This window comes from Schistocerca serialis, chromosome 8 (genome assembly GCF_023864345.2).
Source record: "Schistocerca serialis cubense isolate TAMUIC-IGC-003099 chromosome 8, iqSchSeri2.2, whole genome shotgun sequence".
Taxonomy (NCBI): Eukaryota; Metazoa; Arthropoda; class Insecta; order Orthoptera; family Acrididae; genus Schistocerca; species Schistocerca serialis.
The window spans coordinates 92,388,165-92,404,187 of NC_064645.1; the positions used below are offsets into that span (position 1 = coordinate 92,388,165).

At 42.7% G+C, this 16,023-nt stretch overlaps 1 protein-coding gene across 1 annotated transcript in view; it reads right to left on the reverse strand.

Moving 5' to 3' along the window:
* Positions 1-16,023, reverse strand: part of LOC126416840 (serine/threonine-protein phosphatase 6 regulatory ankyrin repeat subunit A) — a 448,195-nt gene that overhangs the window by 323,193 nt on the left and 108,979 nt on the right. The window contains exons 5-6 of the mRNA XM_050084723.1: positions 10,869-10,962; positions 2,879-3,087 (exon numbers count right to left, since the gene is read on the reverse strand). Coding sequence (XP_049940680.1) covers positions 2,879-3,087; positions 10,869-10,962 — 303 coding nt within the window. The remainder of the gene's footprint in view (positions 1-2,878; positions 3,088-10,868; positions 10,963-16,023) is intronic.

The following is a 16,023-nucleotide window of genomic DNA, read 5'->3' on the forward strand; positions in this document are numbered from 1 at the left end:
TTAAATCTACTACATAAACAAAAATCTATTACTGTCCACCTCTTTTAAATCATAACCTGCAGCTTGAATTGAAATATTTTATAATTATACATCAATAAAATGATAACTCTAAAAAGAGGTTTTGATAATGGAGATACACAAATAAATTAATAAATGTGGAGTCAAACATGTATTATCAGTCAGTATAGTTGTGGCTGCTGGCACTAAATGTGCTAGTAGTAAATCAATTGCTAATTCGAGAATCATTGATCATAAAATCAAATTACAGCAAAAAATAAACATTTAGTTTAAGAAACACTCGCATAGATTACAGGGTAAAATTAATAAATAAACATGAATAACTTTTGAACATGTAAATAAATTTTCAATAACAATGTTAACAAACTTACAAATTAAAAATATCTATTAAGGTAAAATAAAAAAAATTAAATTTCGATCATAACATCCATCTAATTACAATTGCTTCTCTAATGTACATTAATAAAGACAGTCAAATCTGCATACTAATATCCTAACAAATGTGTTATGTCTTGGTTATATTATTTAATCTTTCTTTAGAGGAGAGAGTCCACTCACACCCAAACCTCAAGATGTCAGGTACTGAGATCAACCAAAATTCTGATTTAGTTCGTGCTACGTGCTGTCATCTGGTAGAACATGCCCAAACGGTAAATAATAGTAATACCAGAACTAGAGAGAACAGGAAAGGCGTATCTGTGAGTGGTAGTTCTGTAGACCTCGCGTGGGAGAGTTGTCAGACCGTGAGGTTATTGTGTCAAAGGTCCCACGTTGAAACCTCACAGATGACAATTTGTTTTAACCCTTTACGCGTGTTGTATGGGTGAACACTTTCCTGTCACGTAAAAGGACTTTTCGGAGTTTCCAGAAATTTTCTTTTGTCAGTCTGCTTTCGCTTTGTTACCTGAAAGTAGCAAGCTCATAGAATACATTTGTATAGATGGGTGTGGTATGCCGTCGGACAAGCGTGACAGAACGGAGACCAATCGTGACGAAGCAGCTAGTGCACTTGTAGTTTCACGGGACAAACATACACAACCGGAAGAGTAGAATAAAGAAACAAATGCATCACACGTGCGGAAGTACATAGAGTATAGACCATAGATAACATAGACTCCGCGTGACGTCATTTTACTGATGAAGAAGTAAAGACCTTCACATTTGCTCTGATTGGATAGTTGTTTTGGATCGTACAGATTAGGTAAAGTGACGAAAACCTCAGTTGTGTAAGTGAATAACTTTAAAATACTTGCACAAGTATTTCCGTAAGTTGGAAGTTAATGTGGATGTGGGCCCTTGGATGTAAAACTGCGTGAATGACGAAGATTTTGAGACGACATATCGTTAATATCTAGCTCACCACACCAGTATAATCAACGTTTTGTAATGTATTACGCTTCCTATCTTGATATCGTTTCGGTATCTGTACTGGATTAAGCAAAAGTCAGAAAACATACGTGCTTATTTTGTGTAAGTACCTGACATTATGCACATAACCGAATTTTCTTTCTTACAACAGCTTAATAAAGCATTTCACAAATGTTGTTGTGGAATCGTTAGAAAACTAATGCTGCGTTCGAAATTATTTTGCCTTCCATCTCACAAAAATGTTCAAATGGCTCTAAGCACTATGGGACTTAACATCAGAGGTCATCAAACCCCTAGAATTTAGAACTACTTAAACCTAACTAACCTAAGGACATCACACACACCCATGTGCGAGGCAGGATTCGAACCTGCGAACGTAGGAGCAGCGCGGTTCCGGACTGAAGCACCTAGAACCGCTCAGCCACATCGGCCGGCGTCTTCCACCTCTGTGAAAGCAGCGAATTACAAGAATTCACTATGCAAAAAGGAAAAAAAACATGTATTAACTAAAGAACAATCATTCTGTCGCTCGTTAGAGGAACTGTCAATACGTTTCAGCTTGACCACATGTAAAAATGATAACCACTGCTATATTGTCAGCGATTTCGGAGAAGCTGGGTTAAGTGCACTACTGTATGTGTAAGAGTAATATTACACTTAGCTGTATTGTCAAAATCAGTGCTTGACTTCAGCTATAAATGAGAATCTAACAGTCAGCTTCACTTCACACATCACTTAACGATAGGAACTCTGCTTACTGCGCCGAATCACGAGACTTAGTTGCTGGCTCAAATGGTTCAAATGGCTCTGAGCACTATGGGACTTAACTTCTGTGGTCATCAGTCCCCTAGAATTTGGAACTACTTAAACCTAACTAACCTAAGGATTCGAACCTGCGACCGTAGCTGTCGCGCGGGTCCAGACTGTAGCGCCTAGAACCGCTCGGCCACAAGGGCCGGCTTGGATGCTGGTTTGAAGCTTTAACACGGCAGAGACAGGGACACGTTCGGTCTATGTTATATATGGTCTGTGCAGAAGTATTAATGCCCACGGAAGCTATACCTATCGGTTACTCGGAGTTATGCTTTTCCTGTGCTCCATGGTTCTGGTGTTATTTTTAATTAACGTTTACGCCGTTCCTGCTGGACAACAGTAAATCGGAGTGTTGTTTGATACTCTATCGACATACAACATTCGGTACCGATCTGAGTGTCAGACATCTGGAGCTCTTGGTGTGAGAATGAGGCAGGTAGATGGAGTCACAGAGGACCTGCAGAAAATAGATTGTATGGGATGGAAAGCTAGAGTGTTGCTGGATCAAGACAACTGCCGGAGAACTGTCGAAGAGGCCAAGGTTCACAATGAACTGTACAGTCACTGAAGAAGAAGCGCTAATGAGGAATGAACGAAAGCCAGAGACATCGCGGTAAGCGTATGTCCCGCGCGTTGTCAGCGCGTTCATCCGAGTTTGGCGACGCGCCCGCGGCCTGACCTTGGACTTGAAGAGGGCGTCGCCGCCGTCGTTGAGCAGCAGCGTGAGCGTGGCCAGGTTGCCGTGCTTGGCGGCCACGTGCACGGGCGTGCGCCCGTCGTCCGTCGTCAGGTTGCAGTTGGCGCCCGACTTGAGCAGCATCAGCGCGCACCGGTCGCCCTCGCGCACGCGCGCCGCGATGTGCAGCGGCGTCTCTCGCAGCTTACCTCCTGCAACAGCAGCGGCCGCAGGAGTAACGTGACCGGTGCACACAGACGCGCCAGGTACAACTTGTGTCACTTGTTTGTAAGGGGTTCATTACTATTCGCTGGCGCACTCGAGCAGATGTAATTTCGATGGATTGCTCGCGCGCTGCCTGCGATATGGAATATCTTTGCTACAATAGAATCGCAGGTCAGAGCCATAGCGTAAATATCTCTGGAGTGAGCATTGCGTTCTACGCATGTTGTCAACATTAAACCAGGATTGTCACGTGTTTTCGGGACTTCACTGTGCGTGTGTGCTATCCGCAGAGTTATAAGTTTATAATGTCAAGAGTTTTTGCTGTGTTTTCACCGTGTTTTGATAGTGTAATAGCGATGGTGAATTACTGTTGTTGCTACGGATGCAAAGAAAAATGTGTGAAAGGAGGGATAGTAACTTTTCATGGGTACTATGTTTAAAAATTTCGAGACGCATTATAATTAAGGCTTGATTCTGTAGGCCTATTTTTCTACAATTTTATGACTATATAATAGATATTACGGCTCGTACAAAAGCTTACAAACAATCGCTTCCTGTTGTAAATTTGCCAGTGGAACAGGAAAGGGAATGGTTAGTTGTTTCGGCAAATACTATCCTCCATGCATTTATCAGTGACTTGTTGATTATGTATAGAGATATGAAAGACGGAGGACAGATAAGTTCAATAGAGTGGGAGTCTGTAATTGTCTTCGTATAATACGTGTGTCCAAACCTTTTTGTTTACTATAAAGTTAGAGTAGGAGCCCATGTTACGTGTGTCTAGGACATGGAGAATGATTATGTGTGATTTATATTTTAGTTTCCCGAAGGATGAACAACGAGTAAAGATGTGGCTCCAGAAAATGAGGAGTGATTTTGTCCCCACAAAATATTCCAAAGCATGTTCAAAACACTTTGAAGAGGAATGTTTAGAAAGAGAAAAATTTGGACATGTGTGGCTGAAGGTAGACGCTGTACCAACTATTTTTAATTTTCCACAGCATCTACTACCAATTTCTGCATTCAGTTTAAATACATTTTCTGCACAAATCAAATAAAAAACATAATAGTGCAGCTAATCAAAGTACACATTCATCTTCTTTGGTGTATTTTGCCTTCAATTTATTTTCTTCACCATTTGATTAAGAAGCGTCAAATATTATTATTAAACATGTCCTCAAACTCTTTCAGTTGTGTCACTTTCCACTTCCCGTAAAGGTGTTACATGGGTTGACTGTTACATGACCAGCTGTATTTGCTTTACAGTACATTTATTCTCCGATCGCCTTTTTTCCCCTTTCTTACTCAGTCTATTATTTATTTAATAAACTGGGAGCAAGTACGTAAAATGCGTTAAATAAACACTTCAAAGTATCACCAGTAAGAAAAATTGTGCTTCAGGTCGCAAAAATGAGAAAATAAATGCGTAGAAATAGCAGAAAAAAGGACGAATTAGCAGGGATATAATCGCTGATGTGTGGCAAATTCCGTGTTTTTCGGACACTTGCAAAAGTACTAGCGTACTGTCAAGTCGTTTTGCAAGACTATCACTGCAAAAATGTACGTCAGGCTCTGTAATACTATAAAGTGCCGGTATCATACCGAAAACTACCAAACATCGAGTGCATCAGAACTGTGACACTTGTCGCAAAGAAGCAGAATGCAATATCACTTGCCCTTATAAGTTACGTAGCTGGTTTATACCCGGTATCAAATGGATACTGTTAAAATGTCTGCGCAACATACATAAATAATCCACGACACGTACGAAAAGAATACGTCTGTACTAGGGATGTAGTGACACTCGAAATATACAGGTCGCTATACGGACACACACACACGACGTCCCGAGAACACATGACCAGGCCGGCAATGTATGTTGACAACACAAAATTTGTTCTGCGCATGTGAATGCTCACTCCAGAGATATTTACTCTATGGTCAGAACAGTGTTGGCAGTAAGTCGAGTTTAGTAGCTCGCAGAGAACAGTCGTGTTTTGTAGCTCGCACAGAGCACTTGAGCTATGGAGTTCGGACAGGGCAGTCCATCAGTTGACTTGTGTTGGCCGGTCGTGCAGAACGATGGTGCCTGAGCGTTGTTGTATAAGGAAATAAAAAAATTGTTCTTTGTTGCTGGGTGCATATGTTAATTGCCACAACTGATTTAACCACAACTGTAATGTTAAAGTCCCATGTAATTCCTTGCAGAAATGTTTCAATAATAACTTTTGTTCTCATGAAAACTTTTGCCAGTCATTTATCTGAGATTAAAGATTTTACGAATTTTTCCTGTGCATACTCACGTTGATTCACTCTCTCACTCACTCACTCACTGGTCATACCGGACTCGAGAGTCCATTACCGCAGCAACGTATTTTCGCCACCTGTCCCTGTCTTGGGCTACTTCCTTCCATTCACCTTCAATACCTAGGCTCCTCAAACCACCCTTCACGTTGTCCTCCCATCTACGCCTCGGTCTCCCCACAGGACGTTTTCCCTCTAAGTGCCCTACCAGTACTCTGCGCGCTGCCCTGCCCTCATCCATTCGAGCTACGTGATCCGCCCATCGCAGCCTACGTGATTTAATAATACTGATTATGTCAGGGCTTGAATAGAGTTCGTGAACCTCTTCGTTATGCAGTTTTTGCCACTCTCCGCTAATGTCATCCCTTTTTGCTCCGAAAATTTTCCTCAAAATTTGGTTTTCAAATACTCGAGACGGCTTTTCATTTTGCACAGTGCGAGACAGAGTCTCACACCCATACAGCATAACTGGTAGAATAATAGTTTTGTATATTCTAATCTTTAAATTCCTGACAATATCCGTGATGAAAGTAATATATTCAGTGAGAAGTAGCACGCATCTCTTCTTCAGTTCGGATTCAATCTCATTTCTCGAAGTGAAGTCCACGCCTAGATACTTAAATGTGTTCACTTTTTCAAACTGCATGTCTCCAACTCTTAACATTTCCTGATCTACTGCTGTTGGCATTCTAGTAGTAACCAGGTATTTAGTTTTGTCTTCACTTATCCTTAGACCTACATCTTCACTAGCCTTGATTAACCCATTCGCATTTGCTGTTACAGTTTCTTTCCTATCGCTAATGATGTTTAGATCATCTGCATACCCTAATTCAGCAAAAGAAAATCAGTTGTTTTCCTACAAATGAAAATCTAGTGGCCAGCATTGCATTGGGCTGTGCCAAAAATTTCTTATAGGAGCAGATACACAGATAGCGTTATCCGGCGACATCATTGTGAGGTAAGAATTTTCCAGTTTATTCAGGATCATTTCACAGGGCCGCGACGCAGCGCTGCTGACGTCAAAACTTATTAATCTCGATATGCAGTCAGTCTTTAATGGAAGGTCACATTAAAACTTGAAATTTTATTATTGGAAAGAAATTTTTCTTTTCGGAACTGAAACGAGATTTTTCTGTTGGGAGGTCACACTAAATGTGAATATTATAATTATTTTTCTGTTGGAAGGTTACATGTTTTCATAGCGTAGACGATGGCGCTAGAGACTGTTCCGGCTTTGGCTCGGGTTCGATCCTTACTACCCACCCGCGTCCAATATGTGTCTCGTTCACTTGTTCGGTTTTAGGAAACCAAACGAGGAACACGTTTGGTAACACCATCTCTGGCATGCCGCTCGAATCTGCGCGTGCAGCGGCCTGACTGGCTAACTTAATGCTAATTAACTTGGTAACGTCGCAAATACCGATTTTTTTTTCTTAACAGTTATTTCTCAGCACAGCCTACCATGCTAACGACCTTAAAAGCTTTTCAGAATATTTCTAACCGCCCTGCATATACGAGCAATAAATAAATAAATGTTCAATATGTGGCTGTGAATTTTTCTTCCCTGCGGTCACTAAACGTCACAAAAACTATTGTAATGACGAAAACAACTTATAAAGCTAGAATGAGATTTTCACTCTGCAGCGGAGTGTGCGCTGATATGAAACTTCCTGGCAGATTAAAACTGTGTGCTGGACTGCGACTCGACCTCGGGACCTTTGTCTTTCGGGTAGCTCAGTTGGTAGAGCACTTGTCCGCGAAAGGCAAATTTTAATCTGCCGGAAGTTTAACTTAAAAAGCTGATTCCTGGTAAAAAGTGAAGAGTGGGAGCGCTTTTCTGTATTCAAGACGGGCGACACGTCACGTGATGACAAATCCTTCTTCTGCAAGTTTGTCAATAACAAACGAAAAAGTCTAGAAAATTTCAGAACCTGTTATATTTTACTATCGTTAGAAGCTCCTCTTGATGTCTGTCAGTGTTTGCGATTGAAAAATTAGGTTGTTTTGATATTCAACCTTATGCAAACACAACTGGTTTATTTTTTATTTTTAAATTTACCCAGACATGTTTCGTCACCTGTGTGTCATCTTCTGTGGGTGAAATTCCTACTTCTGTAAAGTACAATATCAAATTTATAATAATTTATCTGTTGTAGGCCTAAGGATTACAGTACGTGCATTTTGCTGTTTCCTTTAGACGCTCACCTTCAAAGTATATCTCTAAATGAACTGCATTATTATACATCGGTTTTTGTGGCCTTTTTCGTCGTTTTTTTGTCATCTGCAAACTAGCCATGAAGAAAATAATTGTGTATTTGTGAAGAACTGTTTCGTGGGTAGAGGTTATGTGCATTTCTGTCACAAGATTTTCGCTCACTAGTTCACCTCGCATGTACTTTCACAAAATGTGGCGAAACATGATCTGAGCAGGCACTTCTGACTCCATACTCAATGAGAACTCATGTTGTTAACGTTGCTCAGTTGTTCATCGTTGGTCTTGTGTTTGTTGTGGCGCTAATTTTGAATGTTACGTCAGAACTGGAGTGGTGTGGCTGCTGGGAGAGGGCAGAATGTGTATAGTATGTATACGAACAAGGGGGAGGGGGCGGGGGGGGGGGGGGGGAGGGCAGTGCGAGCGTTATGTCCGAACACGCATGGACTAGAGTTCAAAGATATTTGTTCGCGATTGACAGTTCAGACAACTGATGTCTGGATTCATGGAGACTCCACTGTAATAGAATACTTAGCAACGAATGACGGTCAAGATATTCCTTGCCCGGATCACGTACTTTTCAGAATTCTCGAAGAGTCCGGAAAAACGGAACACAATGTAAGATGAGACACGGAATTAGATGTTTTGTAAATGATTTAAATGTAATTTTTTCTACTCATTGAGTCGTACTACAACTGGATTGATTTCAGATCATGTTCATTGCTACCAGTGACTAACACACTTGAACACGAGCGTTCCGCAGTGCGTCTTCACGAAACGTTAGTGCGTGTGCGCAGACGGCTGGGGAGCTCAACACTGGCGGGGGAGTCGCTCAGAGCGCTGTAGGGGAAATATCGTTCTGAACTGAAGCCCACTCACGTTTTTCGTAAATATTAAACGGGGCCCCTCCACGCCCACACTGCATGGTGACCATTCAAAAAGATTCGTCAGTTCTTCTCTGGCTAAAAAGAATTCCGCCGAAAATGCAGCGATTTATATTCGCGTGGTTTGTTACCCATTTGTAACGTTCAGAGAAGAGTCACAAGTGTGGAATTTCGAATAAAACCTACACATTTCTCTTGTTGCCGCGTTAAAATTTGCTTCCTTTGCCAAAACTCAGCCGAGTTTACACTGTCTCGTCTCACTAAGATGTTTTGCAGACGCAATTGTGAGAGAATTCTGAAACAGTGGTTTATTAAGTGAGGAACTGAGGAAAAGTAAGGCCGGTAGATTATGAAAAAGCACATCCCCCGTACAAAATTAAAGTGGGGACTTCACTTATATCGTTCCAAAACCCACAGCATTTCTCTTTCACCAGCTATCGATGGCCCTTAAAAATTACATTCTTTCACCGAACGAGTCTGTAATAAGTAGAACGAGTTTGCGTAACTTCTCGGTGTGGCACACTGTTTTAATCTGCCAGGAAGTTTCATATCAGCGCACACTCCTCTGCAGAGTGAAAATCTAATTCTAAATGCTCTCCTCTTTGTGTGCTATCATTTGCCAAAATCTCATTTCGATATCTCAAACCGTTTATGAAATATGGCGAATATCGTGGATATTTCACTCAGGCTTTATCGCTGGCGCTGTGCGACCGTAAATGAGTGCGCTACGTCAGATTAATTTCCTCGAGATAGGTGACAGAAACCTCCAACCAAGTCTAAAGAAAAATTCAGTATGTTAGCTAAATTTCAACACAGCAACATATTACGTAATATGTATCAGACGCAAAATCATAGCTGACCCTATGTTTCATTACAAACAGTTTGGAATTTCTCACAGTGACTTAGTTCCACGTAAATATACCGAACTTATGACCATTAACGAAATGATGGGCACGCCATAATGAACCTGACATGTAAGGTACAGCTAAATTAAAATGACATTTTTTTACCTAATAGCTTCTGCGAAATCGTTTGAGTAAGACTGCAGGGTGCGCGCGTCGAAAGCTAGAAAACGGGTAGCGTCCGCCCCTTCCGAACAAACGAATGGACTCGGTCAGCGCGTTGGACGGAAACTGGTCACTGCGCATCACCCATCGCATCCTGAGCGACCTATAGCAGTGCAACATTCCCCCGTCTCCCTCCCATCACAGCTCGCGGATGTGCTGATCTTCCTCCTCTCCTTCTAATCTCATGTGACTCTGGCGGCAAACCATACGTAACAATCTTCAGTCAGATTTTGTCGTTCATGACTTTCGTTATAGTGCGCGAAAACAAGTCACAAATTTTATGTATAGATATAATAAGTAAACAAGCTTCTATAAGTAAAATTTAGACAATCGAATAAAAAGAATATGTATGACATTTTTAAACAATTTTTATAATTTAACTATCACGAAGCTACATTTTCTTGTCCTCGACTGATTGGCTATCGAAGTCCGGGTCCAAACGATACATATCGAACGTGCGATCCTAAATCGATCATGCGACTGTGGTGGCGGGCGTTATGAGTATGTTTACGGTGGTCACTACAGCAACGACAAAAGGAGAATGTTGCAAAAGAGACAACTTACCTTACTCATCGTCTGTGTTGTTATAAGGTGAACGTCCATTACGGTGGTCTGGATGGATAGTTTAGAAGAGTCGAATCCTTCCTGATACTCGTTCGTTCTTCGCACTGTCCGCAATGAAATTGTAAACGGTATTTCAGCATCGAAACTGTTCTTACGAAGTTTTACACACTTCGCACCACTACAGTCTACACAGTACCTTCTTTCCTCGTCCGGTAGTGCTCCATATTTGCGACGAAAAGTCGAACTATTGTCTACGCTGGATAAACATGGAATTAGATTTTTCCATGTGAGAGAATCCGCCAAAGAAATTTCAAGAACACCAGACATCGCATTCATTAACGACATAAATCGTCTGGGATTCCCTACCAACTCACAAATAATTCGCGGAGGTATGTAATTTAGAGGAACTAAGGGAACAACGGAAAACAGATAAAGATGACGGTCACAAATAATTGATCACAACGCCCGCCACCAGCGTCGCATGGTCGATTTACGATCGCACGTTCGATGTATATGGTTTGGACCCCGCGACTTCGATAGGCAATCATTCTTGGAAATTACCCCCAATTGTTTAGTGAAACAGATATACTACCTCAAATCTCCGATTCCGACTCGTTCTAGTGAGTTAAAACGAATTCCTTGGGAGGTGCTGGATCGCCGAAATTAATCCCTCATTGTGCTACTGTTACTGTGTGCAGGTTTCTTTCAAAGATGTTCCACTGGTTGCTGCGACTTACCTCTGACGTGCACATCCGCACCGTATCCCAGCAAGGTCTCCACCACGGCGGGTTTGCAGGATTCCACAGCGACGTGCAGGGCCGTGTAGTTGTCCTGAAAGGCAGAGTCGCTCCAGGTGAAGCATCGCAACATCTCAGCAGCTTCCCAAAAGTATAGTACATCATTAGTCGCGGGAAACTGTGAGTGTGGTATGTGAAGACCTACATTCTCCCAATACGTTTGTTGCTCTCTGGCGTACAGTGTTTGTGTCTGCTTTACTCGTGAGTGTGACTCTTTACCCTGGTCATACAGTTCAGTTTTGGTATTAATTGTTCTTTTCGGTTGATCGCAAGGAAGGATAGAGTTTAATCTGATGTGTAAGTTATGATGTGGGAAATTAGATGTTTTGTAGATTATATCTTATCGAGTCTGAGTATAGTATCTTTCATCCCTTTTCATCAGCTCTTACATCATTTCAACCTACATATAAATTTCAGAGTGATGTTTCATCACTCTCTGAATTTGGGCTTAGCGAACACTAGTGCACATTTGGAGCGACAGTAAAGGTATCTTTGGACCATGTTTCTGATGCACGCGGCGAACACGCACGCAGTGATTATTATTCTGTTCTGTTTGATATTTCCGACAAGATCATCGGTATTTTCCAAGAGGCGTTACCTATCGAACAAGCGGGTCCCGAACTATATATACGGACCCCAAGACTCTCGCGGCTCCAAATCTGGATACTGTTTATTGTGGTAACTAGAGCGACGGCAAAGGACGAAAGCTTGCTAATTAACATTAATTGTGAAGGAAACTAGTAATTTCACATACTTTATTCGTCAGCCACGTCTTCTTTATAAAATATTCCACATGAAGGAAACATTGTTTCGCGTAACCCGGCTGCAACCTAATTACGTCTCTGAGGAATATTTGGGAGAGGCGGAGGAGGAGATTGGTGTTTAACGTCCCGTCGACAACGTGGTCATTAGAGACGGAGCGCAAGCTCGGGTGAGGAAAGGATGGGGAAGGAAATCGGCCGTGCCCTTTTAAAGGAACCATCCCGGCATTTGCCTGTAGCGATTTAGGGAAATCACGGAAAACCTAAATCAGGATGGCCGGAGACGGGATTGAACCGTCGTCCTCCCGAATGCGAGTCCAGTGTGCTAACCACTGCGCCACCTCGCTCGGTGAATATTTGGGAGAGTCTCAGAAGGTTGAATTTTCTCTCGCAGTCGCAAATTGTGGAAATACACATATTACAAAAGGTGCAATTCGTTCCTGCCCTATGAAAATTAACACAGTTTCCGTGATCTTCAATTGGCAGAAATCAATGTTTTCATCTACGCAGTCCATGAATTTCGTCGGTCGACATATTGGCATATCGTTCGGGGCCTTCGTGGTCGACAGGCAACGCTTCTTGGATGGTACCAGATCGCCCAATCGGCAAAATAGTGGGGGTTTGCCGTGTTGGCAAGTACTGCATAGAATACTTACACGGACCAGCGAGAACATTACGACCACCAACCTACTGTCAGTATAAACCCGTATAGGCGATAGCAGCGTCACGTGGCGAGGAATGGAATGACTGACTACAGACACACACACGGTGCTTGTAGTATCAGTGAGCGTCCTGTCCATGTGTATGAGGGTAATCCCAGAAGTAACGCCTCCAATTTTTTTATAGGTACATAGACCTGTTTATTTCTACAATGGTTTACATCAGTTAACAGCCTGAACATTTAGCTATTTTTCGACATAATCACCATTTCTGTCGATGCATTTTCGTAGACGCTGTGGCAGTTTTTGTATGCCCATGTCATACCAATTCGCCGCCATGCTGTTCAGAATGTTATGAACCTCTTCTTTCACCTCGCCGTCGGAGCTGAATCGCTTGGACTACAAATAACGCTGACAGGTACTGTGAGACTCTGAAGAAAGTCAAACGGGCAATTCAGAACCGGAGAAGAGGAATGTTGAGCGAGGGCGTACACATTCTTCATGACAATGCTCGCCCACACATTGCTCGGCAAACCGTTGCTCTCTTGCAACAGTTTCAGTGGAACATAATCACCCACCCACCCTATAGTCCTGACTTGGCGCCCAGTGACTACCACCTGTTCCCTAGGTCAAAAGAACATTTGGCCGGAAAGCGATTCAGCTCCGACGACGAGGTGAAAGAAGAGGTACATAACTTTCTGAACAGTGTGGCGGCGAGCTGGTAGGACATGTGCATACAAAAACTGCCACAGCGTCTACAAAATTGCATCGACAAATGGTTCAAATGGCTCTGAGCACTATGGGACTTAACATCTGAGGTCATCAGTCCCCGGCCGGCCGGAGTGGCCGTGCGGTTCTAGGCGCTACAGTCTGGAGCCGAGCGACCGCTACGGTCGCAGGTTCGAATCCTGCCTCGGGGATAGATGTGTGTGATGTCCTTAGGTTAGTTAGGTTTAATTAGTTCTAAGTTCTAGGCGACTGATGATCTCAGAAGTTAAGTCGCATAATGCTCAGAGCTATTTGAACCAATCATCAGTCCCCTAGAACTTAGAACTACTTAAACCTAACTAACCTAAGCACACCACACACATCCATGCCCGAGGCAGGATACGAACCTGCAACCGTAGCGGTTGCGCGGTTCTAGACTGAAGCGCCAAGAACCGCTCGGCCACTCCGTCCGGCAATGCATCTACAGAAGTGGTGATTATGTCGAAAAATAGCTAAATGTTCAAGCTGTAAACTGATGTAAAACATAGTAGAAATAAACAGGTCTGTGTACTTATAAAAAATAGGAGACCTTACTTTTGGGATTACCCTCGTAGAATGGGAAAGGCGTGCGATCTATCTCAGATTGACCGAGGGCAGATTGTGTTGGCCCGGAGGCTCGGCTCGAGCATTTCGGAAACTGCACGACTTGTCGGGTGTTCGTGGAATCTTGTGGTGAGTGTCTTCAACACGTGGCGAAACCAAGGTGAAACCACGTCCAGATGTCGTGGGGTTAGGCGGCCACCCCTCATTACAGATGTCGGACGTCATAGGCTGTGCACACTGGTAAAACAGGACAGGCGGCGCACTGTGGCGGAACTAACATCAGACCTTAATGCTGGGCAGAGTACAAGTGTGCCTGAACACACAGTGCACCGAACACTCCTAACGATGGGCCTCCGCGGCCAACAACCCATGTGTGGCAAAATTAACACCACGACATCGGAAACTACGACTGAAATGGGCAAGTGACCAGCTGTTATGTACGTTGGCGCAGTGGCAGAGCGTCGCATGGTGTGATGAATCCCCATACCTTCTTCATCACGACAATGGGAGAGCGCGAATCCGTCGTCATCTAGGGGAACAGCTCCTTGACACCTGTACGGCGGTGTAACATCCACGAGATAAATTTTATCTACAGTGCTACGAGAGGAAATTATGCCGCTAACAGTTATGAACATTGTCTATCCGACATATGAAAAAACAGTGAAAACGATGATAAATATTAATTATTTATATAATATTTTATGATGTAATTGGACATATCGATGTGTATCACACAAAGACAATGATAATTGTAAATTCCTTTTATGACCTGCGTTTGTCTTCCTTTTTCTTTTTACCTTTTGTTGGTTGGCTTTTGTAGGTTGCGGACGCAAGAAGCATATTAAACTGAGGTCTGTTAAGAAATTGTAATTATTTGTTAATTATTACTTGGGAATAGAGTTCATTATTATTATAAATATATGTGAATAATTATTTGTAACTTTAATAAGGACTTCAAATGCTTATCCTATTAAAAAGAAAACTTACTCTAACAATAGAAAGTCTCTATCAATTGTCTGCCGCCATCTTGACAATTATCTCAGCGGCAAATTCAAATTACGCAACTCTGCCGACATAAATGCGGAAGGTAATGAAATTATGTAAAAATAAATGTGCACCGGTGGTCCCGAACTCATTTAATGAAAATAGTTCGAATCAGATTGGTTCATTGAAAACAGTGCTCATAGCACGATCCATATCCAACGGAGAGCAGCGCGCTTCGTTACAGGATCATTTAGTAATCGCGAAAGCGTTACGGAGATGATAGATAAACTCCATTGGAAGACTCTGCAGGAGAGACGCTCAGTAGCTCGGTACGGGCTTTTGCTAAAGTTTCGAGAACATACCTTCACCGAAGAGTCAAGCAGTATATTGCTCCCTCCTACGTATATCTCGCGAAGAGACCATGAGGATAAAATCAGAGAGATTAGAGCCCACACAGAAGCATACCGACAATCCTCCTTTCCACGAACAATACGAGACTGGAATAGAAGGGAGAACCGATAGAGGTACTCAAGGTACCCTCCGCCACACACCGTCAGGTGGCTTGCAGAGTATCGATGTAGATGTAGATGTAGACATATAGCAAACTTTTCTTGCTGATGTATGGAGCTGAAATTAATTACGCATGAGTTGCGAACAATATTGTTTCAGCTAACATACGTCAGCGTTGTGCGCGTCTGATATTCGGTGGTTTTAATCATCGTTTTGCTGAAGATAACTGTTTCCATCATAATCAATAGTTGTATAGAATCTGTTGTATGAACTGTGATTTAGTGACACTTACACAGCTTACAGACAACACTTTAACACAACGTTAACTTCGATTTCTTTAGCAACTTGACCAAATCTTTAGCCGGGAGAAAAAAAATTATTTAGTAATTACTCAATGTAATGAAATAAGATAATCATTTTCATTTACAAATTAGTTAAATACCAAACCACTGAATAACACAGCGAACGCCACAGCGGGATAGTGAAGCTGCCAGCGGCTCCATTATACTCTGGGGGGACATCGGCGCAGGCTTCCATGGGTCCAGTGGAGCTCGTGCAAGGCATCACGACGGACAAGGAGTATCGTACACTGGCTGCAGACCACGTACACCCATTCATGACGTCATGTTTCCCGACGGCAATGACGTCTTTCAACAAGATAATGCGCCATGTCACAAGGCCAGAAATGGGATGGAGTAGTTCGAGGAATGCAGTGGCGAGTTGCAATTGTTGTGATTGCAAGATCTGAACGCGATCGAATACATCTGGGATGTGACTGAGCGTGGTGTTTGAGTTCATCGCGCCTCACCCCGAGATTTACGGGAACTAGATGACTTGTGTGTGCCGATGTGGTGCCAGCTGCCTTCAGAG